Here is a 26,539-nt window from a genome sequence, read left to right on the forward strand (position 1 = left end):
TATGCCTCTGTTTTAACAGGTGTGCTGGGATCCGTGTTTATACTGAACCCTGACCTCAGCTCAAACACAGACTTAATGCTGATAATGATGGCAGCTTAAAGAGTATTTGACAATATCTGTTTTCCAAAAGGGCTTTTGAATCACCATTGCAATTTCCCTTTCCTCCCCTCACAGAGAGGCCAGTTGTCACAAAACATGCTGCACTCTGGCCTCTTCTGCAAAACTCTCGAGAAGCACAAAGATCCTCTATGCCCTCCCCAAGATGTAAAACCAGACGCTGAAATGCTCCCACTAGACAGAGTCCTCGATACATAATGCACCTACAGTTTTGCAATTAGCATTCGCAGTTTGGATTATTTGATTCTCTTTCCTTCAGAAGGACGAGTTCATTCACCCCTTTCAACAGCAGCAGAAAACATTCATTTTTAGACTCAACTGAGGTATGAAATTGAAGCCACTGTCTTGGTTTCCATCACATTCATGTGCCTTTATGGATAAGGAATGAACTAGCACTCTCCTTCGAAGGTCCCCACATTAACATAGCAGCACTGGAATAACAGAAACAGCTGTCACTATGCTGGCAAGCGTCTCCATTCTTAGATGCCATTTTCATTCAGCCAAAGCTTTAGCTTGTCAGACTCGAAGTTTAGCAAGAGAAGATGCAATTTACCTCTGCATGATATTTCCTACCACCTAGACTTGGGTGTCCCCCCTCTCCTAGAGGTGAATATGGTAAGTTCCCACCTTTGTTGTTGCTAAAGAAACTTTTATGCAAAGCAGGGCATCTAAAAAGCAAGAGACGAGGGCGGCAGCTACTGAAACAAAAAGGTGGTCAGATTTTGAAAAATGGGTGCTCAGAAATCAGGTGCCTAAGTAAGTGGCTTGGTTGCAAAGGAAGCAGCGAGCTAGTGACATTTATAATGGCCCTTCTACACACTGGCCCACCAGTTGCCTCTGGGCTTGTCAAGCCAAACAGGACCTAACAGTACCCACTCATCATTAGGCTCTGCTATAGGAACCCAATGTACCTTTACATTGGAGCCTCCTTTATCAGAGGTTTAGCAGCATGAAGCCACAATGAACCACATGGACAGGAAGTGAAGCATACCTTTTCCAACTGAAGCTGCAGGTGGGAACATCGGCAGAGAGAATACAGTTGCTGAAATTGGCCAGAACATAGATTCAGATTCTAAGGCCAGAAGGGACCGTTGTGATCGTATTGTCTGCCCTCCTGTATAACACTGGCCATACCCCTATTCTCATGAAGAGTGTCACTTATTGGATCTTCAGTTACAAATCATCAGGCACTTCCGCAGCACTGCTCCTCTACAGGGTCACAAATCCAGTAGAAACTCGTCTTCTGCATCGCCAGCCCGCTGTTGTCCTTCTCTGGGGCTCATCCAAGACCTGCCCCAGTCTCATGCTGTGCAGTATGGGAGATTGGATGGGATGGCTATACACCTCAAACACCGTACCGCAGGTCAAACGCTACAGACTGACAGAAAAATGTTAAAATATTGACAGCAGGGAGGGGTACCTGGCTCAATCTATTCTGCCTGTGTTTGTTCGTGAGCGTGTTAGCAGGAGGCAGGGGCTAAGATTGTTCAGCTCCCAAACCTTGTTGTGTAGCAACTTTCTTCTTCAGTTTAACATCTTATGTGAAGTCTGGGGACTGTAACCCCATGAAAGCTTTAAAAACAAGTCTGCTGCCTTAGGGCATGTCTACACTACGGGTGTTACAACAGTACAGCAGGAGCCACGCCCCTCTAGTGTAGACACTCCTTACAATCAATGGAAGGGGTTTTTCTGTCCATGTAGGTAACCCACCTCCTCAGGGGGTGGTAGCTAGAATTCTTCCATTGACATACCCATGTTTACACTGGGGCTACATTGGCTTAACCACTGCAGTGAATTTTTCACACCCCTGAGGGATGGAGTGAAGTCAATATAGATTTTAAGTGCAGAGGAGGCCTTAAGTAAACAATCTTGTCCTTCTACTGCAGGGGGGCTTCTCTTTCTCTAGAGATAAGTGGCCTGCTAAGTACTGGGCTGATGGCATCACATTTCGGGCCCATTAATCTTGTTCATGTCCCTTAATTAAAAACGGTAGGAATTGCTCTAAGTTCTCACTCAGGCCACAGCATCTTCCAGAACTTCTCTCCCCCTCTCAGAAGTGGTTTTGCCAATACCCGATTGTACACCATTTTGTATTCAAGGGCAGCACCTGATTTCTAAAGGATGGCTCAAAAGAAGGAAGAAGCTGTGCAGTAAGGGATAAAAATAACCATCTACCCGAATCTACCTGGGATCCAGGCTCTGTGCTTCATGGACGCCCCACATGAGCCTGTCATAAACAGATAGCTAACGGTTAACATCTCTTTCACCTGGAAAGAAGTAATCTGAAACACCTGACCAGAGGACCAGTCAGGAAACCAGACTTCTTCAGGTCTGGGTGGAGGGAAGGTTGTGTGTGAGTCCTTTGTTTTTGGGTCTTCTGTCTGTCTCTCTCTCGGCTATGAGAGGATTTCTGTTTCCTGCTTTCTAATCTTCTGTTTCCAAGTTGTAAGTACCAATATAGTAAGGCAGTAAGGTGTCTATTGTTTTCTTTTGTATTGACCTGGGTATAGTTGCTGGAATGCTTTGAATTGTATTCTTTTTGAATAAGGCTGTTTATTCATATTTCTTTTAAGCAAATGACCCTGTATTTGTCACCTTGATACAGAGAGACCATTTTTATGTATTTTTCTTTCTTTTTACATAAAGCTTTCTTTTTAAGACCTGTTGGAGTTTTTCTTTAGTGGGGAACTCCAGGGAATTGAGTCTGTGCTCACCAGGGAATTGGTGGGAGGAAGAAGTCAGGGGGAAATCTGTGTGTGTTAGATTTACTAGCCTGACTTTGCATTCCCTCTGGGTGAGGGGGGAAGAGAGATTAGCTCTCGGTACTTCTGTTTTCCAAGGCTGGAAACGGGGAGGGTGGAATCCCTCTGTTTAGATTCACGGAGCTTGTGTCTGTGTATCTCTCCAGGAACACCTGGAGGGGGGAAGGGAAAAGGTTTATTTCCCTTTGTTGTGAGACTCAAGGGATTTGGGTCTTGGGGTCCCCAGGGAAGGTTTGGGGGGACCAGAGTGCCCCAAAACACTAATTTTTTGGGTGGTGGCAGCTTTACCAGGTCCAAGCTGGTAACTAAGCTTGGAGGTTTTCATGCTAACCCCCATATTTTGGACGCTAAGGTCCAAATCTGGGACTAGGTTATGATATGAGTGGCAGCGTTTGTGGGAAAGATAGAATCCAGAAGCCAGTAGGAATATTATATTTTTCTTTTCTCTGCTAGGGGCTTTTAAGCAGAGAGGAACGGTTTGGTTTTAAAAGGAACCAGAGAGAATTTTTTTTTCTGCTCTCTCTGGCAGTTTTTGGCTTGCATATTAAGCAAGGAACCATTAAGCTGTGACAAACAGGTCTTTTGTCAGACAATAGCACTCCCATTAGGAGGCAAATACCAGCACTATACACATGCAAATAAAGTGTTTTTTCTGGTTTACTTTACATTGAAAAGATTAGCTAGAGGAAGAAAGGGAAAAAGGCACTGTTGCTAGGCACACCCCAGGAGGCAACAGAGCCTGCAGTTCAGACAAACACCGGAGGGCACCCCAACACAAGAAAACAGGAACCAGGACTTCTAAGGCAAAAATGGTGGCCGAAGAACAAAGCAAAGAAGCAGAACACAGGCGACAACTGGAAAAAAGAGAAAAAGAGGTGGAGCTGAAAGAAAGAGAAGAACAGATCAAACAGGCAGCCCATAAAAGAGAACAAGATGCCAAAAATGCAGCCCACCACAGAAAACAAGAAGAAGAAGAAGAGGTGGCCCACCGCCGAGACATGGAAAAACAACAAAAAGAGACGGAACTCCAGAGGGAAGCCCACCAACAGGCCATGGAATTAGAAAAGGCTAAGCAACAGGCTCCAGCCAATCCTAACAACCCTTCACCAATTATGTTTCCACATCCCAGGAAATTTCCCACCTACAAGGCAGGTGATGACACCGAGGCCTTCTTGGAAAATTTTGAAAGAGCCTGTCTTGGGTACCGCATCTCTGAAGACCAGTACATGGTAGAATTGAGGCCACAGCTCAGTGGACCTTTAGCAGAGGTGGCAGCTGAAATGCCTAAGCAGCAAATGAACGACTATAAACTTTTTCAAACCAAGGCCAGATACAGAATGGGGATAACCCCGGATCATGCCCGTCGGTGTTTCAGAACCCAAAAGTGGAAACCAGATGTGTCATTTCCCAAACACGCCTACTACGTTGGGAAAAATTATGAGGCCTGGATATCAGGACACAATGTTAAATCCTTGGAAGAACTGCACCTCCTCATACAAATGGAGCAGTTCTTGGATGGTGTTCCTGAGGACATAACACGGTACATACAAGATGGAAAACCCAAAAATCTCACCGAGGTGGGGGAGATTGGAGCCAGATGGATGGAAGTGGCAGAAAGCAAGAAAGCTACTGTCAAGGGGAACAAATACCCCAGAGGGCACACCGACCATAAACCCTACAACCGAGGGCAGCCAAAGACCCCACATACAACCCAAGTAAAGCCACAGACGCCCTATTCTTCCACCTCACCAGTCTCCAGTAACTCACCTCGACCCAGTGACCCATCAGATGGAAGATGCTTTAAGTGTAATGAACTGGGACATATCAAGGCCAACTGTCCAAAGAACGCCATCCGAGTGCAGTTCATTACACCACCATCACCCAAAAGATCCCCAGGCCCAGATGCCTCTCAAATACCCTTGCAGCAAAGGGAAAATTTGAGAGTGGGCGGAAAGAAGGTTACTGCGTGGAGAGACTCGGGGTCACAAGTGTCAGCTATCCACCAATCCTTCGTAGACCCCAAATTCATCAACCCAAAGGCCCAAGTGACAATTTACCCCTTCATGTCACAAGCTGTAGACTTGCCTACAGCTGAACTGCCTGTCCAGTACAAAGGCTGGTCAGGAATGTGGACTTTTGCAGTCTATGACAATTATCCTATCCCCATGCTATGGGGGAAGACTTGGCCAACCAGGTGAAGCGGGCCAAGCGAGTGGGAATGGTTACACGTAGCCAAACCAGGCAAGCTCCCAGACCCATTCCTGTTCCGGAGCCGTCCACAGACGCCCCGTCTGTGTTACCAGCGACCCAAACAGAGGTAGTGGACCCAGATTCCATGCCAACCACTGAAACAGCCACAGCGCCTCCAGTCCCAGGCACGGAACTGGAACAGCAACCAGCACCAGCAATTGCAACCACATCTTCAAACTCAACGCCAGAGGGCGCCAGCGAGCCAAAACTGGCAGAAGCAACAGACAGCCATACCCAAAAGGCTCAGCCAGAGCCTGAAATACCCTCAGGTGCACCAGCGGAGAGCAGTTCACCAGCAACGAAAACAACCCCATCACCTACATTACTTCCAGAGGGACTAAGCCCAAGTCCACAGTCTGAGGAAGAACTGGTAACCCCAGCCTCAAGGGAACAGTTCCAGACTGAGCAGGAAGCAGATGACAGCCTTCAGAAAGCTTGGGCGGCGGCACGGAGCACCCCACCGCCGCTCAGCTCTTCTAATCGATCCCAGTTTGATATAGACCAAGGACTTTTATACAAGGAGATTCTTTCTGGTGGACACCGGAAAGAATGGCAGCCGCAAAAACAGTTGGTGGTTCCAACTAAGTACCGGGGGAAGCTCTTAAGCTTAGCCCATAATCATCCCAGTGGCCATGCTGGGGTGAACAGAACCAAGGACCGGTTGGGGAAGTCCTTCCACTGGGAGGGGATGGGCAAGGATGTTGCCAAGTATGTCCGGTCTTGTGAGGTATGCCAAAGAGCGGGAAAGCCCCAAGACCAGGTCAAGGCCCCTCTCCAGCCACTCCCCATAATTGAGGTCCCATTTCAGCGAGTAGCTGTGGATATTCTGGGTCCTTTCCCAAAAGACACGCCCAGAGGAAAGCAGTACGTCCTGACTTTCGTGGACTTTGCTACCCGATGGCCGGAAGCAGTAGCTCTAGGCAACACCAAGGCTAACACTGTGTGCCTGGCCCTAACAGACATTTTTGCCAGGGTAGGTTGGCCCTCCGACATCCTTACTAATTCAGGATCTAATTTCCTGGCAGGGACCATGCAAAAACTGTGGGAAACTCATGGGGTGAACCACTTGGTTGCCACTCTGTACCACCATCAAACCAATGGCCTGGTGGAAAGGTTTAATGGAACTTTGGGGGCCATGACACGTAAATTCGTCAACGAATACTCCAATAATTGGGACCTAGTGTTGCAGCAGTTGCTGTTTGCCTACAGGGCTGTACCACATCCCAGTTTAGGGTTTTCACCGTTTGAACTTGTGTATGGTCACGAGGTTAAGGGGCCATTACAGTTGGTGAAGCAGCAATGGGAGGGGTTTACGCCTTCTCCAGGAACTAACATTCTGGACTTTGTAAGCAACCTACAAAGCACCCTCCGACACTCTTTAGCCCTTGCTAAAGAAAACCTCAAGGATGCTCAGGAAGAGCAAAAGGCCTGGTATGACAAACATACCAGAGAACGTTCCTTCAAAGTAGGAGACCAGGTTATGGTCTTGAAGGCACAACAGGCCCATAAGATGGAAGCATCATGGAAAGGGCCGTTCACAGTCCAAGAGCGCCTGGGAACTGTGAACTACCTCATAGCATTTCCCAATTCCTCACTAAAGCCTAGAGTGTACCATGTTAATTCTCTCAAGCCTTTCTATTCCAGAGACTTACAGGTTTGTCAGTTTACAGTCCCGGGACATGATGCTGAGTGGCCTGACGGTGTCTACTATGATGGGAAAAAAGACGGTGGCGTGGAAGAGGTAAACCTCTCAACCACCCTGGAACGTCTGCAGCGGCGACAAATAAAGGAGCTGTGCACTAGCTTCGCCCCGTTGTTCTCAGCCACCCCAGGACGGACTGAACGGGCATACCACTCCATGGACACAGGTAATGCTCACCCAATCAGAACCCCACCCTACCGGGTGTCTCCTCACGCCCAAGCTGCTATAGAACGGGAAATCCAGAACATGCTACAGATGGTTATAATCCACTCATCTACCAGTGCATGGGCATCTCCAGTGGTTCTGGTACCCAAACCAGATGGGGAAATACGCTTTTGCGTGGACTACCGTAAGCTAAATGCAGTAACTCGTCCGGACAACTATCCAATGCCCTGCACCGATGAGCTATTGGAGAAGTTGGGACGTGCCCAGTTCATCTCTACAATAGACTTAACCAAGGGGTACTGGCAATCTAAACCGTGAATCTAAACAGAGGGATTCCACCCTCCCCGTTTCCAGCCTTGGCTACAATGCCTTGCAACAATTCACCTTTAAGGATGTGTCTTCCCTGGTTTTAGTCTTGGTGATCAGCACCCAGGTGAGCCTAGCCCCACCCAGGTGTAAGCAGCCACCGCAAAGCCCCACCTAAGTTACTGTAGGCTCACTTTTGCTGCAGCCACAGCATGCATGGACTTCTGGGGGCACATCCCATGGTTCTGCCGCTAGGATTCTTTCCCAGTAAATTGTGGGAGAATCCACCTGTCCTTCTGGGCAGGCATTTGGAGGACTATCAACACTCAAGTGATTGAGTCTGTAGCCTAACTGCAAAATGGGTGGGTTACTAGCCTGGGTGGGAGTGGGACCTGAGCTCTAAACCACACTCCCAGCCTGGACAACCAGCCCAGATTGAAAGCACCATCAAACTCATGAGAGGAGGGCCAGTGTCAATACCCAGCTGGGAGCCCCAGCTAACTGCAGTGAAGACGCATCCTAAGTAATCCATAAGATGGCAGCTAGAAGTTTCAAGCCAGAAGATTCTCAATTGCTGTTTTCCCCACCATGCAACCAAAATGCTGTGCATCACTTGGACAGAAGAAAGTGTTAGGCATTAGTTCGGGCTTTCAATAGAGTACTATAAAGTTATCAAGGGTGCACCATTGTAAGTGTGCAGGTTTAAATTGTGATCAATACAGACATGCTGCTCCTGACGCACAGGGACCTCTGTGTGAATGAAAAATAATGGACCCGACTCCTAAAGAGAGGAACTGATAGGAGACCATCATTCTATTTCAGGAAATAAAATAAAGAAGTTAACCAATCACTCAGTTCCCAAGCACCAATTAGCACGGCCCTTCCCGTCAGTAAATCAGACGTGCCTAGGAACAGTTTGAACAATTTTTATTTTTTTTAAAGTGCTTAAAACGTAAATAACAAGCTCTTTATAAACATTAGTTGCAACTATTAAATCAAGAAACATAAGCAGAACACTTTCCAACTCTGTGAAGAATAGGGAAATCAACATACCCCCCAGATTTGAACAGTCTTAACCCTGTTTTTTTGGGTGCATTTCCAACATGTTTATAGCACAGAACATCTTGTTTGTAAAAAAAAAACACAGTATCATCCAACTCAAATAGACGGGGTTTACAAGACACTGTTCAGTATCCAAATCCCTTCCGGTTTGTTCCAGTTTAAGGTCATCACTGGACATCTTCTATACTCCCTTCACCCCTGGCCAAAAGAGAAAATAAAGAAACAGACTGCTTGATGGGCTTCCTTTTAAAAAAAGTTAACTGACCCTATGGGCTGACAACAAAGCATGGCGCTGCACATCTGCAGAAAAACCCTGCAAAGCAGTTGTGGGGGGAAGAGGCCGACTATACTGGGATGAAAGACAAAGTTACGGGAATGGCCTTGTTTCAAACTGAATAAACAGCCACACTGTTGACAGCAGAAGGTGATCTATACATACTAAAGTCACCTCACCTACAGTGACGAACCCTCACCAAGACAGTTCCAGCATTAGATTGGTACATAGGGACAATGGTGACATACTTTCAACTGGTTTTTACACAACTGCCTCCTTTAAATACGGACACAGGAGAGGAGCATCAATCGTTTTTAGAACAAATACGTTTCTGTGGTACTCTACTCTCCCCTGCCTCCTTTTTGTAAGACATCTACATTTTAAAATCTTCACATCAGCCTCTCCAATACATTTTTTTTAGTACCAGATGAAGTTAATTAAATAGCCACTCTGGTTTAACACTCTGGACACTTGTGGCATATTTAACATTCTCTGCTCCGTTATGTGGCGCATAATCACTTGGGGAGAAAGATTTGTAAGGCAGTGGAGAAATGGAGGACAAAACAGTAAATGGGACTTACCAAAGACACCTCTCCTCAAGGATGCCTTTCCCTAACCAACATTCAATCACAAATGCCTGACTTCTGAACAGTCTAACGGTCAATTAGATGATACCCAACACAGGGGAGGGACAACACCCTCTTAGCCATGACAATCATTTGGTTTGTGTCATACTGCTCACACACTAACTTTGGTTAACTCAGATGCCATGCTGCCCGTGCTGAACCTGCTCCACCAGGAAGGCTGAGTCTCCCAAGTGGCTTCTCAGAGCATCTCTGCTAGTGTAGAATCAAGGCATGGAGATTTTAAAGCTATTGTATCCACTTGGCAGCGTTTTCAGCTATGTACAACTTTTCACTGAGTGGATTCTTTTGATGCAAGGTGGTCTGTGGGGTTCAATCCCACAGCAGTGACATACAGAGGGAGGAGGAAAGGAAACACACTTCTCGTTCAACAAGGCCATTGTCCTGGTACAGTTCTTTGTGATGCAGTTCTTCAGGGTTATCTTGACTAAATAAAGTGCCCAACATTCAAGCTTTGAAAAGGCAGAAAACCAACTAAGGCAGAGAGATTTTGTAGATGTGATTAAATCATAACAAAAGGATTAAGAAGCAGCGGATAGGGGGTGCAGAGAGCTCTTTAAAAACACTGGCACTTGTGTGGGTGTGGAAAGCACCTACAATAAGTCAGTCCTCAGGATGAGAAGACTAAACAAAATCCTACAAGAAAGACTATCCAAGAGAGCAATTAATTGGCTCTAGAGGCCGTCCAGGGATCAAGCCAACAGGAGGAACGGTTTGGCACCAGGCAGCATGATCTGGTCTCGTATGTTTCTGCTGCATGATACACTGGAAGAACAGTGAAATGATGGCAGTCCCCCATCGGTGAGTTGTGCCACCACAGGGAAGCAGGTATATTTCAGAGGACAGACAGAACAGGGTAGGCATCTTTTATAAACAGGCTGCCGAAAAGCTAGTGTGGACACATTTATTCTCAGAGATGAAATACTACCGATTTCCCTCCTTTATAATGCCCATCTGACACAGGCCTCCATATTCCAGCTCACCTGTCTTTGACCATGCCCTCCCTTCCACACCCTGGTGTGGTAGGTTTAGTTGCACAATTGTTTTTACACAAATTTTGCCTCCTTAAACCAGACTGGATGCAACTCCTCAAATAAAAGGAAGACCTTTTCCAAGAGGCATACAACCAGGAAAGGGACCTGGCTCTCACTTCAGGGGAACCTTTTGATTGTACGTGCAAAGAGAAGCTCTTGGTACTTGAACTTGTATGAAGAAAAAAAGCTGGATACATTTCTTAAAACCCTAAACTGTACAATATAAACATACCCCCACCCTCCCCGAGACACATGCACACAAACAACAATGCAGGCAGACAAGTGCATACCCCAGACTTCCTATTAGAAACAAAGGCAAATAGGACCAAAATGCTCATGGCCAGAAATCCTCAATTACTGTAATATCAGATCCCCTTTTAAAACCTCTTCACCCATCAACATGCTGCCTCCTGTTCCAAAAGCTCTCTCCTTCCTGGCAGACTCACGCTTCCATTGGGCATGACTCTCTAACAGGTTCTAGCACTAGCTTTACCCAGGCACCATTGACCTTGGCACATACACCTTGTATTACTATCCTTCTGGAAAACCTCATTTACACCAGCCTTACATAAAAGCGTCCCACCCCCGGAACACAAAGAGACTTGCTCACCCTTTGCCCAGGATGGTTGGTTTTATCTGCCTTAAAAAACAAACAAACCCGCCCCCAACTTACCTGAGCCTGGGGGCAAGTAGAATTTTGCAAGGCTGGGCTAGGTAAGGGCAATGATACATTGGCTTGCAGGCTGGGTTTAAAGAATCAACCATTTTAGCAGGAAACTGCCCTTATTCTATTACAAAAGGCACAACTTTCCAAAGTCGCTTTTAATACATTTAAACAGGTAACAGTGAAAGAATGTGAAAAAGGCTTAAAAACTCCAGGGGCTCCAGTGGAAACAATGGCCCTATGCCAGGCTGAGGACACTGAAGTCCAAGTTGAGTTAGGTGCCAGGCCCTGTCCTCACCGTCTCGATGAGATAACACGGCCGCTTCTTCACCTGCAAGAGGACCCGCCACCCAATGCCTTGATGGAGCAGAGAGAAGAAACTGACACGTTAAAAGCCAAAATGGAAGACAACAGCAACTTCTGTCCCCGCACAAGTGCACATCAGAACCAGCAGCTATGGTGTTTTTTGCTGTGGCCAGGTGTACCACTCATAGTCAAGCCTCGGACTCACATTTGCAACTACTAAACCAGCCAGCCAACGAGGAGCTTGTTCATCGAGGCCCCAAAATCTAGCGCTACATATACACCTCCTGAGAGTGCTGGCCCAGTGAAACATCTAGGCACTGGCACAAGACTTAAGAGTCTTGATGTCAAAATAGATGGGAGAAAGCCCTAAACATAATGTTAATCCTGGGGGTATTTTAGAGTGGTGAATTGCTAGTTTATTACAGATTGTAGCTGTCTGGCGTCTGGCTAAAAGGGCTGTCATGCACGCAGACAGGGCTGAGCAGTCACACTCTAGCTTCTGTTTCTTACGGCATCTTCCAGGCTTATTAAAAAAAGACACATACAAAGAAGTAGGCAAGTAGTGTCAAGGGCCATGGTGGTTTCAAACACTCCCTGTAAACACGGAAAGAGGCGTATAATGAGATAATACTGTGCAGAAATATCAGCTGTGACTGATGCCAACAAGAGTCCATAGTGTGTGCCTGCAGCACACACATCGGTGCTGGATAAGGTGGCTTTGTGAAGGAAGTTCTATGGGACAGATGCTGCATGAACATCAACAGACTCCTTCCCTGGAAGCCCTGGGGATGAATTTCTGTTGTGAGCTGGGTAAGGAAGAGTTGGTTGTGTCACAGAGGCAAACGTGCAGTAAAGTTACCAATGCAGCTCGTGCTCCAGCACTGACACATGCTTAGTCGCACTCAGCCAATTTCATCAGTGACACTTCTTGTCTCATCTCCCATATGGCCAGGGACTTAGTGCTCAGAGAGGAGCCTGCTAATTGGATGGGGGACCCTTTCCTATGGGCTGGCAAAGAAACGGTTCCCATCGAAATACAAAGAGAGGTGAAGCTAGACCTCCCTTTCGCCCCTTGCCACGCTAGCATGCACAGCAACATGGGGAAGAGCCACACACTTGTGATTTTCAGGTGCCCACGTAAGGTTCCTCAGCTGTGGCAGCAGTGATTCAGAGAACTTTCTAGCAAGCCAGGACACCCCATTTCTGAGAGACCAGGGTCATTTGGGAACACGGGCACAGCCGGTAGCTTGAAGTCAGGGGCTAGATGGCACATTTCCAGTTCTCAGACATCCACTTCCATGGACTCCTTACAGCTTTGGCAAGAGATGTTCCTGAACCATGCTGCCACGCCATGGCAGAGAAGTCCAGTTCCTGGGCTGGGCACTGCAGTGTTCTATGCTCCGATGTGGTCGTTTCCTGGAGCTAGAGCACATTTGTTAGGCAATACAGCTAGTCTTTACTGACCCTCGGGGAATTTGTATGGGCCACCAGAGCCCTCTTGGGTTTCACTTGTAAGAGGTGGGGACAGCGTGTGTTGCAGGGGCAGAATCAGGTGTCTTTGGCGTGTTTATTCCAGGAATGCTGGGGGCAAGTGATGCCAAGGAGATCTCTGAAAAGAAGTTACTTGCTGGTCGTGTTTTTTCCTAGGGGGATCTGAAGGAGGGTGGGAGACTGTTCCATGATGCGCACCAGCAGCTGGTCAATGTAGTTCTCCAGTTCATGGACGTGCTCCTCCTTCCTGCTCAGCTCTTTCTCCCTCTGCAGCAGCAGCTGGATGAGTTCGTCATGGGTCAGGTGATAATACTTGGCAGACTGGTCCGGCAGAGCAGTATCCTATAGCAAAAACAAAAGGAAGCAGGCCTGGTGAGCTTAAAAGACCCTTTCTGTACCTTGCAAAATACACCTGCAAACTGCATGCACGGTAAGTAACTGAACCTAGCTTGTGAGAGTCAGACTGATCCGTGTGCACGAGAAAATAATCTGTACATGTTTTAGTTCTGTGTCTTTTGCATAGCAGCTTTCGTCTAAGTGGCATCCTAAAGCACTGTACAGTTATGGGGCTAAATTGTAAGAGGGTGACAAATTCAGTGTAGAGCAGAGACCCTAGGAGTAATGGAGCCTGAACAGTGAGGGAGCTGTGAGGAGGCAGTGAAGGGATGGAGAGGAGACTGCAGATAGATGCGCACAGGGGAGTAGCCACAGATAAAATCTGTGAGCTGGGGGTGGAAGAATTTAAGACAGGTGGTTGCTGGCTGGATCTGGAGATGCACAGGGAGCATCAGTGGGGGTGTTTGAGTGTGATAGTGACATGGTGGCATTTCTGTGTTCGTGTGAATCACGGAAGTGCAGGGCTGGAAGGGGCCTCGAGAAGCCATCCACATCCAGCCCCCTGCGCTGACACAGCAACGTACACACAGTACAGTCTGGAGAACTGGAATTGGGGGAAGCAAAGAGCAAGGAATTGCAATAGCCATAGGAAAGAGAGAGGAAAGCAACCATGAACTCAACAGACTTTGTGGTCTGCCTGTCAGAACACACTGGCTTTTGAATGCAGCCAGCCAGCACTGCGTCATTAGAAACTATGGTACAGCCAGTGCTCCAGAAAGTGTTTCCTTCCCACCCTCACCAGCAGGCAGAACCCTTTGGGATATGTCTATGCAGCACGGGGAGACCTGCACTAGCACACTAAGAACAGGAGTCTGGACATTAGCACGGGTTAGCCACCTGAGCTCGGACACAGGGGGTCAGACAGGCGTGGACTCGGGTGGCAAGCTCAAGCCACCGCCAATGCCTCACCCCCACGCCGCTGTTCTTAGCATGCTAGTTCAAACGGAGCTAGCATGAGTTTGTCTAGCAGGGCTGGGAGGGACGCACCCAGCTGCTCTATCGACATGGCCTTAGATTTTCCCTGAGATTGTAAATTCAGAGGCAGTGCAGTGTCTTGTAGTTACCCTGCTGGTTCCGTGTGGCTGAAGATGCACTGTGAAACCCAGCTCAGCAGGAGAGAGACAAGGAAACGTCAGAGTCCAGACGGCGAAGGGGAAAGAGCAGATAACTTGCTCACCCTCCCTACTCAGAGCAGGGTCCTGCCTAGTGCTTAGAACAGGGACTGCTGGCTGGAGTCTGGGGTAGTATCTGCAGCTCTGCTGATTCAGTGGTGTAACAGGTTCTCACACACAACGGGATCTCTGCTAGGTGTTTCTAGGCCTCCAGTCACGACTGTAACTAAGCACCAATATGAGACACAAATTGGTGCAGGAGGGGGGAGTACGTGCTATTGGTCAGTGGTGGTGACCCTACCTTTAGCTTCTTGGACTCCACTTTCTCCACGCTACTCGCGGTGACAGTCTTCAGCTTTTCCAGGCCACTGCTCAGGGCAGTGGTCAGGGTGGACCTGTGCTGCTTCTTCTCCCCAGAGACCTCTGCCACAGCAGCACTTATGGGCTTCACTGGATGAGGACTAGGGAGCAAAGGAAGTCAGAGAGTTAGCACCACACAGAGCTGGGGGATGGAGAAGCATGTCTGCCCTTTGGCTTCTTCTGCCTGTGGGGGAAGTCAGCAGTACATCAGTCAGTGGGCTCCACACAGCTGCATCCTCCACCAGGCACCACACTGAATGTTTACCTGCTCTTTTGGGGCGGGGGTGGGGAAGGGGTGGCCCACAGAGTACTGCAGTGCAGCCCGAAAGTTCTGAGAAAGAGAGAGAGAGAGAGAGAGAGATGACCCCTGGAGACTACAAATCCCAGAATGCAATTCTTCCTCAATACAGGGTGTCAGGCCCCACTGCTTGCTGGCACCCATGGTCTCTGTGGGCTGCTCTAACCAAGATGGCAGCATTGCATGCTGGGGCTTGCAATCTGACAGCCACACCTTAGTGACAATGTTTCAATCTGCTCCATTTTGGGTAAGTTAGGCATAACTCTGAGGCTCAGGGCTCTTTGCCCAGCTAAGGACCTTGTTGACCAAGTCCTGGGCCCCCTTGGGATAGCGTTTGGAGCCATTCCTGACTGGCTGGGGAGTTACGTACCACTATGACCCACAGCTGGTGGGCTGCCTATTGATTATTTCCCCATCTGTGAGAACACTGCAGATCTGCTAACTCCACCAAGTCATAACTGCCCTATTTTAGGGTGTAAATATACACAGTTATCTCTAAGAGTCTGATTTGTCTTGGTGCATTTCAGACTCAGAGGGGAACCGCAGTATACTGGAAAAGATTGTGTGACTTGCCCACTTTAGGGATTACAGCGAGGATACACCATGCACGCCCCACACCCCACCTCCTGGCTCCATGCACCAAGGCCAGCAGGACTGCACTAGATGGTCTCCTGGCAGTTGGCCACGGTGGGTAAGAGCATCACAGAATTTGCACTAAAATACACAACCCAAACTGCATAGGCACAAGCACCTTCCCTGACAGACAAGGGGGCTATTGCTTTTCTGCCAGCTGCTGCCCCACTCCACCCCCTGCAGTCACAAGCAAGGCTGCAGGCTGCATTTCTGGCCTCAGCCAGGGGGTGTTTGTCCTTTGGGCTGAAGTCTGGGCTCCCCGCAAAACAGAGAAGCGTCCCGAGCAAATTGCGCTGCCAACTCCTAATGGGGAAGAGAAGAGGTGATGTGTAGGTTATACCTGAAATCTGTGTCATGACATTCAGTAAATAAACACAAACCAAAATGCCATGAAACAGATTTACTCTGCATACGCAGCAGCCATGCTGCAAAGAATTATAACTACAGCTGATGCATACACAAGCTAACACATTACTTATCCCATCCCACATTCCATCCGAGGAACTCAAAGTGCTTTGCAAGCATGCATCAGTTCTCACAAAACTCCAGGGACACAGGCAAGCCGCTGCATTTACAGATGGCACAACGGCTGCGCAGAAGAGAACTGCATTGGCCAAGGTCACTGGCAGGGCTGGGACCAGAACCTCTTCTCTCCTGTTGCAGGCCTATGCTCTAACCACTAGACCACATTCCCCCTCAATTTCTAACTGAGCACAGGGAATACCAGGCTTGAAACTTGTGCCTCAAAAAGGTTAACTCAGGTTCAGCCCAAAGCCATTTACAATGCAGATAAGTTACGAAGCTTCCTCTAGCTAAAAGCTGTGAATGAAGAGGGGACAGATCAGAAACTCTGAACTCCTGAATTCCAGCTTCATGCAACACAAAGGACATCCTTGGCCCTTACCTGGTCCTTTCTGGAAGCTTCTTTCCTATTCCAACTTCTTGCTGGGCCAGCAAGGATGCTCCACATTATCTGGTTACTGAACGCTGCGGGAGATTTTAGTCTCACGTCCTACAGCTCCCCTCTGAGCAAGCCTGCCAGCTAGGAGGGTGAGGCAGGACAGCTGAGCAGTCAGGCCTAAACACAATCGGCCCGGCATCCTCACATGGGCCTCAGTCTGGGGAAAAAGGCTTCCTACTCATCATTTGAGAGCGCACAATACACACCCAACCAGCCCAAGAGAGAAAAACACGGTGGAAGGGAAAAGGAAGAGGTTGAAACCTCTAACAAAAGGTTCACATGGGGACTGGTTGGCAGAAATAAGTATCCTCAGAAGACACAGCTCCTCTGCCTACAGGAACATTTTAGATGTTGAAGGCACTTTCTCTGGTCCAGGCTCACGAAGCCACTGAGAAACAGCCTCTAGATGCAAGCTGGGACCACAGAGGGATGATCAAGAGTTGCCACAGATACTGTCAGAAGAAAGCTCATTTCTCCCCCAGCTCGGCTTGCATGCGGTTTCTTAGTTCTCCTGCTCGGCAGGGGATGCGTTATAGGATTTGCCTGCTGTGGAATTTTGGGAGAGATTCTTCCCCCACATCCAAAACAAGCTGGCAAAAGTATTATTATTTTTCCAGCAGTGCCTCATTTTTGTCCAGTATCCCCCCATCAATACAAGAGGGGTCTGCAGCCAGGACTGTGGGGAAAAGCTACTTTGAACAGACAGCAGGGATTGCATTTGCCTTACCAAGTTACCTTATTACTAGTATCCAGCTCCTTGCTTTGCAAGGTCTAGAAGGTGAGGGATACATAAAGATTGAGGACAGGGGACCAGCCCCAAGGCACTTTTCCTCCAGCATATTCTGGGCGAGAGACTTACTGAACAGAAAAACAGCATTTTGTAGGCCTGTCTCTGAAATCCCAAAGGACTTTTTAAAAAGTTGCACTGGATTTGATCAGCACAGCAGATTAATGGCAGAAGCATTTGGCACATGTAAGAGGCAGCTGATACGTTAAACTGCCGAGTTTTTATACACTTAGTGCTGAGGGTAATTAACCACTGGAACAGCTTACCCAAGAGGCGGTGGGTTCTCCACTACTTGGAGTCTAAGTCAAGGCTGGAGGTCTTTCTAGAAGATTCACCCTAGCTCAAAGTGAGAACAGTGGCTCAGGTTCTCTGGATTGTGTGGAACAGATCAAACTAGATGATCAGAATGGTCCCTGCTGGTTTAAAACCTACGCATCTTTCCAAGGTGGCAGCTGCCATACTGTTGGTAAGTGGCATTTGTTATACCAGCAATGGAGAGAGTGTGGTCTAGTGGTTACAGCACAAGACTAGCATCAGCAGTCTCCGGTTCTAATCCCAGCTTTGTCTAGTGACTCGTCATGCAATTTCAGACAAATCTCTCTGTGCCTTAATTTCCCTGAGGAACTGGATTCCTAATGACCTCCATCACAGAGGATGAGGTCTGGAGCTTGGAGCTTACATTTCAGTTGCTAAGCACCTGGAGGCTCCTGAAAGGGTCAGTTTTCATGAATTTCACAGCAGTTTAAGATTAACAACAATAGAGCAATGGCCTAGTTTTCAGTCTTCACTACAGCTTCTCCTGCCTCATCTACTGAGCAGTGCTTCCTGGGCCACATACCATGTCAGCTGAGATTTCCTACGGGGAAGCTGCAGCTTCCAGTGAGACGCCAAGACAATGCAGTCACAGGTATTTCTAGACAACTACTTGGAAATCCAGGAGTTTTAACATCGGTATCTAAAGTCCTGAGGAGTCTGAGAACAGGCCTGGGAGCCAGGAACACCGAAGTCAAATTGATTCCCTAGGTGTCATTCCAGTTGGTCTGTAACACGCTTTGAAGATGTACCGTGCCAGGGAAGTGAAGAATACTCAGCATGATCATTGCAATGCTCCTTACAAGTTTTTCTTCCAGATGGTTAATGTGGTTCGCATGGTGCTGCCAGCTCCAAGGGACAGAGCTACACAGGGCTGTCCCTAGCCATTTTGGTGCCCTACACAGCCCACTTGTGGGGGGGCTTTGAGGGGCCCCAGGCCTCCGCGGGGGAGGGAGAATGGCCACTTCCTACAGGAAGTGAAGTGACCTGGCCCCAGCCTGTACTGCTCCCCTGGCTCCCAGGTTTAAGTTGGGGGAAGGGGGTAACTCCCCCCCCCCGCCACTCACCAGCGGCGCGGCTGGGAGCCAGGGGAGCAGAGCAGGGGTGGGAAGAGGAACGGCTGGGGCAGACCAGGGCCAGGGTCATGAGGAAGAGGCGGCGGAGCAGGGGCTGGAGCAGGATGCAGCTGCGTAGGGCACCAGAAAATTTGGTGCCCCAAATTTCCTGGTGCCCTACACAGCTGCGAACTTTGTGTATGGGTAGGGATGGCCCTGGAGAGACGGTTGCGGCATTGCAGGGGAGACCATTTTTATTTCCTGGTTTGCAGAGGTTTAAGTTTAGCCACCCTCCATGTTCTGCTGGGACACAAAGTAGTGCTGGGGAAGCTGACTCTGCATTACAACTTTTGGGAGCAGTTAATCTTAAGAAACACCCAGATCTAGCCCCACAATCTGCTGGTGTCACCAGTTAGGTTCCCTTTCAGCAATACTGTGCCACTCCAAGGAGCAGAGAGATCAGAAGTATTGTGAGAAATGCTGCTCCCATTTGAGTTTTCTGAACACTGGGTGCAGCTGACCTGCAATGACATGCGAAAAGCTATTTTCTGACTCAGTTCCATTAGCAGTGCTTTATGGGAGCATAAAATTAACTCTGGTAAACCTCAAATTTACAGGCAATTACATCAGTAACTGAGGGAAGACGGACTTAAGCAGTGGCTGAAAATTAAATCCAGAATAGGACATTTTTGCCTACAAATTAGTAAGTTGAATATCAGCCTGGTTCTATCATGAGACAGTCTATGTACAAGAGTTACTGGGTGAAATTTTAAGGCCTGTGTTACACAGGAAGTCAGATTAGCTAACAATATTTTTAACATCTCTGAACCTATATGAAACCAGGCCTGGGCCTGCTGCAGTCACCATGAACAGCTAACATAAAACATCCCACCGTGTTCTGGGCAGAAGATCTTCTCCTGCACCATCTTGTAGAATCATAGAATATCAGGGCTGGAAGGGACCACAGGAGGTCATCTAATCCAACCCTCTGCTCAAAGCAGGACCAATTCCCAACTAAATCATCCCAGCCAGGGCTTTGTCAAGCCTGACAAGTTTCCTTGCGTGAACTGACCTGGAAGCAGTTTTAGTAGACACCAAAGTGCTTATCTCCCTGTTTCACCAGCTGTCCACCTGTCCGGTTTGCGTCCGTTTCTGTTTGCGTAGGTGGAATGTTAAAGCAGACTGGGACAGCTAACAGCTCTGGCATTGCTACTGTGACCAGCCGCCACCACCTGGCAAGCAAAACACCCAGTGCTGGAATCGCTGTCATTACGGCGAGGAAGGGGAAGGCACAGGAGTCCTGCTCCTGGCACTCGGAAGCTGGGCTAGTGGAAAGTAGTTGGGGAAGTCTGCCAAGGACTGTTTTCCAGTCCCCGTTCCTACACATGCTTGTGTCACAGTACAATAGTCCCACACATACTTACTCAGCATCTTACCAAAGTCAAGTTGCTACGAATGGGGGAGTTTCTCCAGGGGCAGGAGGTGGGGGTGGTAGGAATGTTTTCCTACCCAGACTTGTTCCATGGCTGCAACTCCACCTTCACGGCTGGAGTAGTCTCCACGTCTCCCGTGCCCCTACTCCACAGCAGGGAATGACCTGTGGATGCATTGCAGTTGTACATCCACTGCCCCCAGCTCCAAGTCCTTGCTGAGCAGAGGAACAGGGAGTCCCTGTACAGGCGGCCTCTCCGGGATGCACTGCGTGTGACTCCCCACGTCCTGCCTCACCCCTACCACACTGGTTTCATGACAGGAGCCCGCACTGGCTGCAGGACGGTGACGGAATTGGCCCCAGAGAGGCGAGCTGCCTCCACTCATCTCAGTGGAGCCTTCCTCAGACTCTTCTGACTCGATCTTCGATTCACCCTTCCAAACTGGCGTATGAGCAGAACCTCCAGGAGGCTTCGATCACCCCCTCCTGCCCGCTCCACGCCCTCCCACTCTCCCGGCGCTGACGCAGAAGAGCCTGGAGAGTCCAAGTTACAGACCTAAGCCAAATGTCTCTCGTCCATTCCTACTGACACCCCTCCAGCTGTGACTGGCTGAGACCTGCTCTGCCTATCCTTGAGGCAGTACATAAGTCGCCACGCTGCCTGGGAGCAGAAAACTGGTGGAAAGTTCTCTTTCCATCAGAACCAGCCCTTCCTCAAAGATTTCCGGCCCCCTTTGCCCCCCAGCTTTCCCTGGAACAGCCACCCCAGGCACCAGCCCTATGTTTCTCTATCTGCTGGATGTGTCACTTGTTTCCCAAATAAATCTTTCGCTCCTGCTCTAGATCTGAGGATCCTCCTGTGTCACGGTGTGCATCCTTCTACAGCATCGTTCACCTGGGGATCTCAAAGAACTTTACAAATATTAATGAGTTAAGCCTCACAACAGCTCCATGAGGCAAGTATCCCCATTTTACAGATGGAGAAACTGAAGTCACTGCAGGTTAAGTGACTTGCCCACCTTCAAACTATTGAAGGAATCGGTGGTAGAGATGAGAACAGAATCCCAATCTCCTGGATCCCAGTCTTGGGCCTCAACCAGAAACCATCCTTCTTTGCACAGATGAGACCTGCCCTGGACTGTCCTTACAGTCAGTTTGAAGATGGCGACTAACCAATCAGTGTGTATTGTACACACAGAATCTGACTGGACCACACACTGCCTGGTGCCTACCATTACCCTCTTTGGATTTGCAGGACACATCTCTTTCCATGAAGCCCAGTAGCACTTATCAGTACACAATGATTTTTTTACCTGCAGGTTTTGAGCCAGTTTAACCTGTTAGAGCATGAATAATTCAGTTAAAGACAGCACGATCCAAGGCTCTGGCCAAAGTGGAGCCATTAAATGGTAAAATAATGGACTGATCCTGAGGTCATTTAACATGCAGGCTTCCCACTGAAGTCAAGGAGAGCTCTGCACGTGAAAGGACTACAATACAGGGCCTAAAAGGAAAAGGGAATTCTACTGCAACCCATCATGAGCTGGAAAGGGATTCTCAGGCTGTTGAAATCCCTACCAGCACCTTAGAACTATGTTTTTCCGGGTGCAGCAGAAGTCAAGACGATCCATCAGGGCCTAAGACAGCTCTCAGATGGGTCCTCACAGTTCACCCTGAAATCAATAGGCACCTCAAACCTGGGAGCAGAATCGATGTGCTGTGAGTAGAGACAGACCCATATAACGTTCCCTTCTTCTCCCAGCCAGGCCGCACAAAGGTGTGCCGGGAAAACAGGATGAGCCACAAAACACACCTCTACCTCCAGAATCTCCCTCGGCTTCTACAAGTTACAAAAAACTCTGACCCGTGGTTAAGACTGGACTAGACCTTCTCTCGATACTCCCCACACCCCCAAATATTTCAGGGACAAAGTCTGTTCGTCTGTCTACCACCAGGATTCCCTCAGAAGAGGCTGATCTCAGCTGCAGTTATGCTTTAGCTAGGGAGAGAAGAGAAGTTTAGTACCCGAAGGCCACTACAAATAAAAAGAAAAAAACCAAAGCTGAATGAATGAAGAACAACTGCTAACATGCCATGAAGCGTTTCATGAGAGCGTTAATGGGCAGAAGTGTGGGGACGCCCCCTTGCTGGACACACAAAAGAAGATATGTATTTTGCAAGAGCAGTGCATGGAGGTCAAGGGAAAGTTTGTGGGGAGCTCAAGTTAGTGCAACACATTGAGCGCCAGCAGCCTTCACAGTTCTGCGGGGGCTCAATTTTTAACTGGGGCAAATCTGAGGAACATTTGCACCACTAGCTCTGAGCAAGCACAGAACGGCCGCGGAGACTCCCAATCCCAGTTCGATAGAGCTGAGGATTTAAACCAATCCAATGAAACTCTCGGAGGCCTACAGGGTTTTATTTGAAAATGGGATTAGCACGCTTCACTTTGGAAGCGGATAAAGATCTGGGGGGACGGGGTGGGAGAACAGCAGTTTCCTTTGCTGCATGAATTACTTGACAACTTTGGCCAACAAATGCCCTATCTGCAGGTGCTACCTAAAGGCCTAACAGTGGAAGGGAGAAAGGGGGCTATTTTCCCTCAGGGACACACCCTTCGCCTCCCCCGGAGTGCTCACCTGCTTGTCTGATGGAAAGAGGGCTTCTCAGCCGGCTGTGTCTCCTTGGGCAAAACCGTGAGCGTTGAGACTTTCATGCCACCGGTCTGCAGCAAAGGGCAGGAGGACTGGGCTGCTGCCCGGCTGGTCACTGCAGGCACCCCAACAGTTGTAGGGCACACGATGGGGGAAGGGAAATTGAACTGCTGGGGGTTAGTCGCGGCCACAAGGGAAGGTGTGGAGAAGGCCAAGGGCTGGTTGCCATGCAAGAAAGGAAACTCAACTAGCTGGTCCCCTGGGAGGTTAGCAGGCGGGAAGCCATGTGGAGCAGCTTCCTCATGAAGGTCTTTGAAGTTTAAGCCTCCCTGACCAGGCATTTCAGGTGATGTGGCCTGAATCGGGAGCACATCTGGTGGCTTTTCCACAAAGGGATTGTTTGGGGAAGAGGGGCTGACTCTGGGGGTGAAAGGGTTGCCCAGGGTTGAAATGTCCTCCTGCTCTCTGCTCTGCTCCTCGCTCACTGGCCTCCAGAAGTCAGCCTTTTTGAAGTCTATCACTCGATCTGCTGACCGGCTAAGCCGCTGACTCGACAATGGCTCGGGCCTGTCAGCTGAATAGCCACTCTGCTCCGACGCCCTGGTGGGGCTCACTAACGCTGCTAGGGTTTGAGGCTCCCGTTCGACTGGCTGGGCTGATGCTTTGCTAGGATGGCCCTGTTTATCTCCCTGTCTCAGTTTAGGCTTTGGCTGTGAGGGATGCTCCTGCAGAGCTGACCTTTCAAGCTGGTTAGCTGGGCTGGGGCTTGGGTAGGGCGTAGCTGGCCGCTGCTCCTCCACAGCCATGCAGAACAGCACTGATTGGCTGGATTCTGGATCTCTGGGAGTATCGGGGTCTGATGGAATCAGCTGCTCAGGGAGTGTTTCGCTCATCTCTGGGAACGCCGGTGCAGTTTCCGACAAGCCCCACTCAGTGCCGGAGTGTCGCTCAGTGAACTTTAGTGACTGGGGAGGGAAGCCGGGCTTTACCATTTCCAATTCGTTTGCGTCTTCTTCAGCATCTGGCAGGCCTAATCTGTCTAGTGAGAATTTCGAAGGGCAAGTCTCGAACTGCTCAGCCCCAGCCTCCTCATTTACCTCTAGCAGGTTTTCCCCAGAAGAGGTGTCCCGTTCTGTGAACTCATTAGCTCTTGCCTTCAAACTAGACACCCAGTCCTCTGAGGGGGAATCAGCAGCTCCAGCGACCGAAGGGACATACCTCGCTTTTGCTTCAATTATCACTGCTCCCAACGCAGGTGGGCTGGGAGTCACTGGGGAAACATTCTCTCGGCTTACAGGGATATATTGCAGGTGAATTGCCACCTCTGGGCCCTCCTCATTTTCACACTGACATTCGTTGCCTTGCTGGCTCCGCTGTGTCTCCAAATTGGCCTCATCACCTTCCTCTCTGAAATCCCCTGGTGTGAACCATCTCTGAGGCTTTGGCGGTGGTGCCCCCCTGGTCATCTCCAAACCTGCTGCCCCGCTGCTCTCCTCCTCTCTCTCTGGGGTCTCAGTCCATGCAGCGGAGGGGATGCATCTCTCGTGAAAGTCAGAACCTAGTTTCATGCTGGCTTCATCTGCCTCCAGGTGTGCAGTAATCTGAAGCCCACCTCCAACTGGCTTTATATCAATCATCCCCTCTGTGTTACTAGAATCCTGACCATCACCAACGTTGACTACAGCTGACAGCTTCTCTGCTGCGTCCAGGTTCGACACCAACGATGGTAGGGCAGCGTTATTCCCAGGAAGTGCCTCACTGGGTTTCTGCGAGACTAAACTGCTTTTGGTCAATAGATCCGGGGCACTCACAGGGCTGCTTTCCTCTTCGAAGATGCCCTCATCGGAAGGTGGGCATGGCCTGAACCTGCTCTCCTGAACCTCATGTTCCTTCTCGGCAACGGTTCGGTCACTTTCCGATAGCCCGCCAATTGTTTCTGTGCCTGTGGTCGTCCACTCGTCTTCCCCGGCACTACTGGGCTCCTCCCCATTGTATGCTACAGTCATTTTTTCTCCATGCACCGTTTCTCTGTCCCATTTCACTCTGGCACTATTTTGAGTGGCCAATGCTGCTGCATCCTCCTCCTTCCCGAAAGCTCCCACTGCAGACCAGGTTGACAAAGGTGGAGTGGTGCTCGTTTTCTCACTCTCCAACAGAGAACTTAAAGGCAAATGACCCAACACACCATCACCTCTCAGTGTAGCTTCCTGCGCTGTTTTCAGTAAGTTTGCTTCCATTCCTTTTAAGATCGTGACATCTGCCCAGGTCCCTGGACTTAGAGACACTTCATCGGCAGCTTGTGGCTCAGCCATAGCTATCTCAGTCTTGTTTTCCTGAACCAGTTCAGCTGGGATTTCTGTTGGACTTGGATCATCGACATAGGCCAGGCCCTCCATAACTACAGACGCCAAAAGGCTTTCCTCTAGAATTTCTGGTTTGAGTCTACTCGTTGCAAAGGCATCAAAGGTGTCATCCCAGTCAAAGACGGGAGGGGCAGCAGGAGTCTGTTCTTGAGGAGGGCGGAGTCCTTGGGATGTGGGAGTGGCTTCTGGAATAGGGGCGCCAGTGCTTTGGGTTGAAGACTCCTGCTGTGGTTTGTTAAGTCCTATGGAGGCGGAGAGACTGTAATCCTCAGAGGAGTAAAGGTGCCCAACGACCTCTTTGGTAGCATGCGACCCAGACTGGAAACTAGAGAAAAAGTGAGTAGGGGAAGGAGAGTTTAGTACCTGGTCAGCAAGGAGGTCCTCAAAGAAAGGATTGCTGTGCAGGGAGTGGAGGAACGGGTTGGCAGGGGACAGGCGTCCAAACTGGCTTTCTTCAGTAGCAGTTAAAAGGTTAGTGCTTAGCATGCGAGCAGGATGGACTATACCAGCAGGAGGATACTGGACAGGGGACCAAGGGGAAAAGTGAGAAGGTGCATCTGAGCTGGTTTCTACCTTAGGAGACACTTCCAGGCTGTGGAGGGAAGACAAAATAGTCCTCCTGGTTAATACTATGACAGCGCTTAAGTATATTCACCCCACCCCACCCACCCACCCCACAAACACTTATGGTCAAAGCTGTGCAGTGCTGCAGGGATCACACATTCCTTCCTGTTAAGCAGAGCAATGATTAAGACAGAGATGCAAGGATAGTGCATGCGCTGGTATGAAGGAAAGGGAAACCCTTGTTTCAAGGCAGCTCTCGTAACCACCCCCCGCCCCGTTTCTTTACAACATACAAAATTCCTAAAGCTCTGAACCACAGGGTGTGGGGGGTAACTAATGACCTTAGAGGAACGCAGAACTGAAGAGGAGGCCCAATCCAACGCCTGTGTCCCAAACTCCCTGTTCACTGATTGATAACTTGTATTGGATGCCAATTTTCCAAGTCCCTTTCTCACCTGAGTCATCCCACTGAATTCAGGAGGACTCCTGGAATAAGTAAGACTGACTCATGTGAGTCAGGTTTGCGAGCCCAAGCCTGTAGTGACTTACTCCAGAGTCTGGTCATTTGCTTGGTTTCACATCAGGTCAGCAGAGACAGGCTCTCAAAATCCTCCCTTTCCCCTCCTCCCACAGAACCCCCTGAATACTGAAGTCAGCACAGGAACTGCAGTTATAGCTAAGGAGAAAACAGATGATGAACAGCAGGGGGCAGCATGTGGCCAGGGCACTGGGCTGGGAGTCAGGAGACCTGGGTTCTGTTCCTACCTCTGCTGCTGGTTCCCTGTGTGATCTTTGGGCAAGCCACTCCCATTCCACGCCTCCGAGGTGCTGAGCT

General features: G+C 49.2%; 1 protein-coding gene across 5 annotated transcripts in view; it reads right to left on the bottom strand.

Moving 5' to 3' along the window:
• Window positions 1-8,212: 8,212 nt before the first annotated feature.
• RAB11FIP5 (RAB11 family interacting protein 5) overlaps window positions 8,213-26,539 on the bottom strand; it is a 104,738-nt gene continuing 86,411 nt past the window's right edge. For 2 of the 5 annotated variants that reach the window (XM_030565453.1, XM_030565454.1), the window contains exons 4-6: window positions 22,763-25,465; window positions 14,587-14,746; window positions 8,213-13,119 (exon numbers count right to left, since the gene is read on the bottom strand). In XM_030565453.1, the coding sequence (XP_030421313.1) occupies window positions 12,907-13,119; window positions 14,587-14,746; window positions 22,763-25,465 (3,076 nt within the window). In that variant the 3' untranslated portion in view covers window positions 8,213-12,906. Of the gene's footprint in view, window positions 13,120-14,586; window positions 14,747-22,762; window positions 25,466-25,713; window positions 25,733-26,539 lie in introns of those variants that run through there. The other 3 variants (XM_030565455.1, XM_030565456.1, XM_030565457.1) reach the window with 3 other exon arrangements.

The sequence above is a fragment of the Gopherus evgoodei genome, chromosome 5 (genome assembly GCF_007399415.2).
Source record: "Gopherus evgoodei ecotype Sinaloan lineage chromosome 5, rGopEvg1_v1.p, whole genome shotgun sequence".
In the NCBI taxonomy this organism is placed as follows: Eukaryota; Metazoa; Chordata; order Testudines; family Testudinidae; genus Gopherus; species Gopherus evgoodei.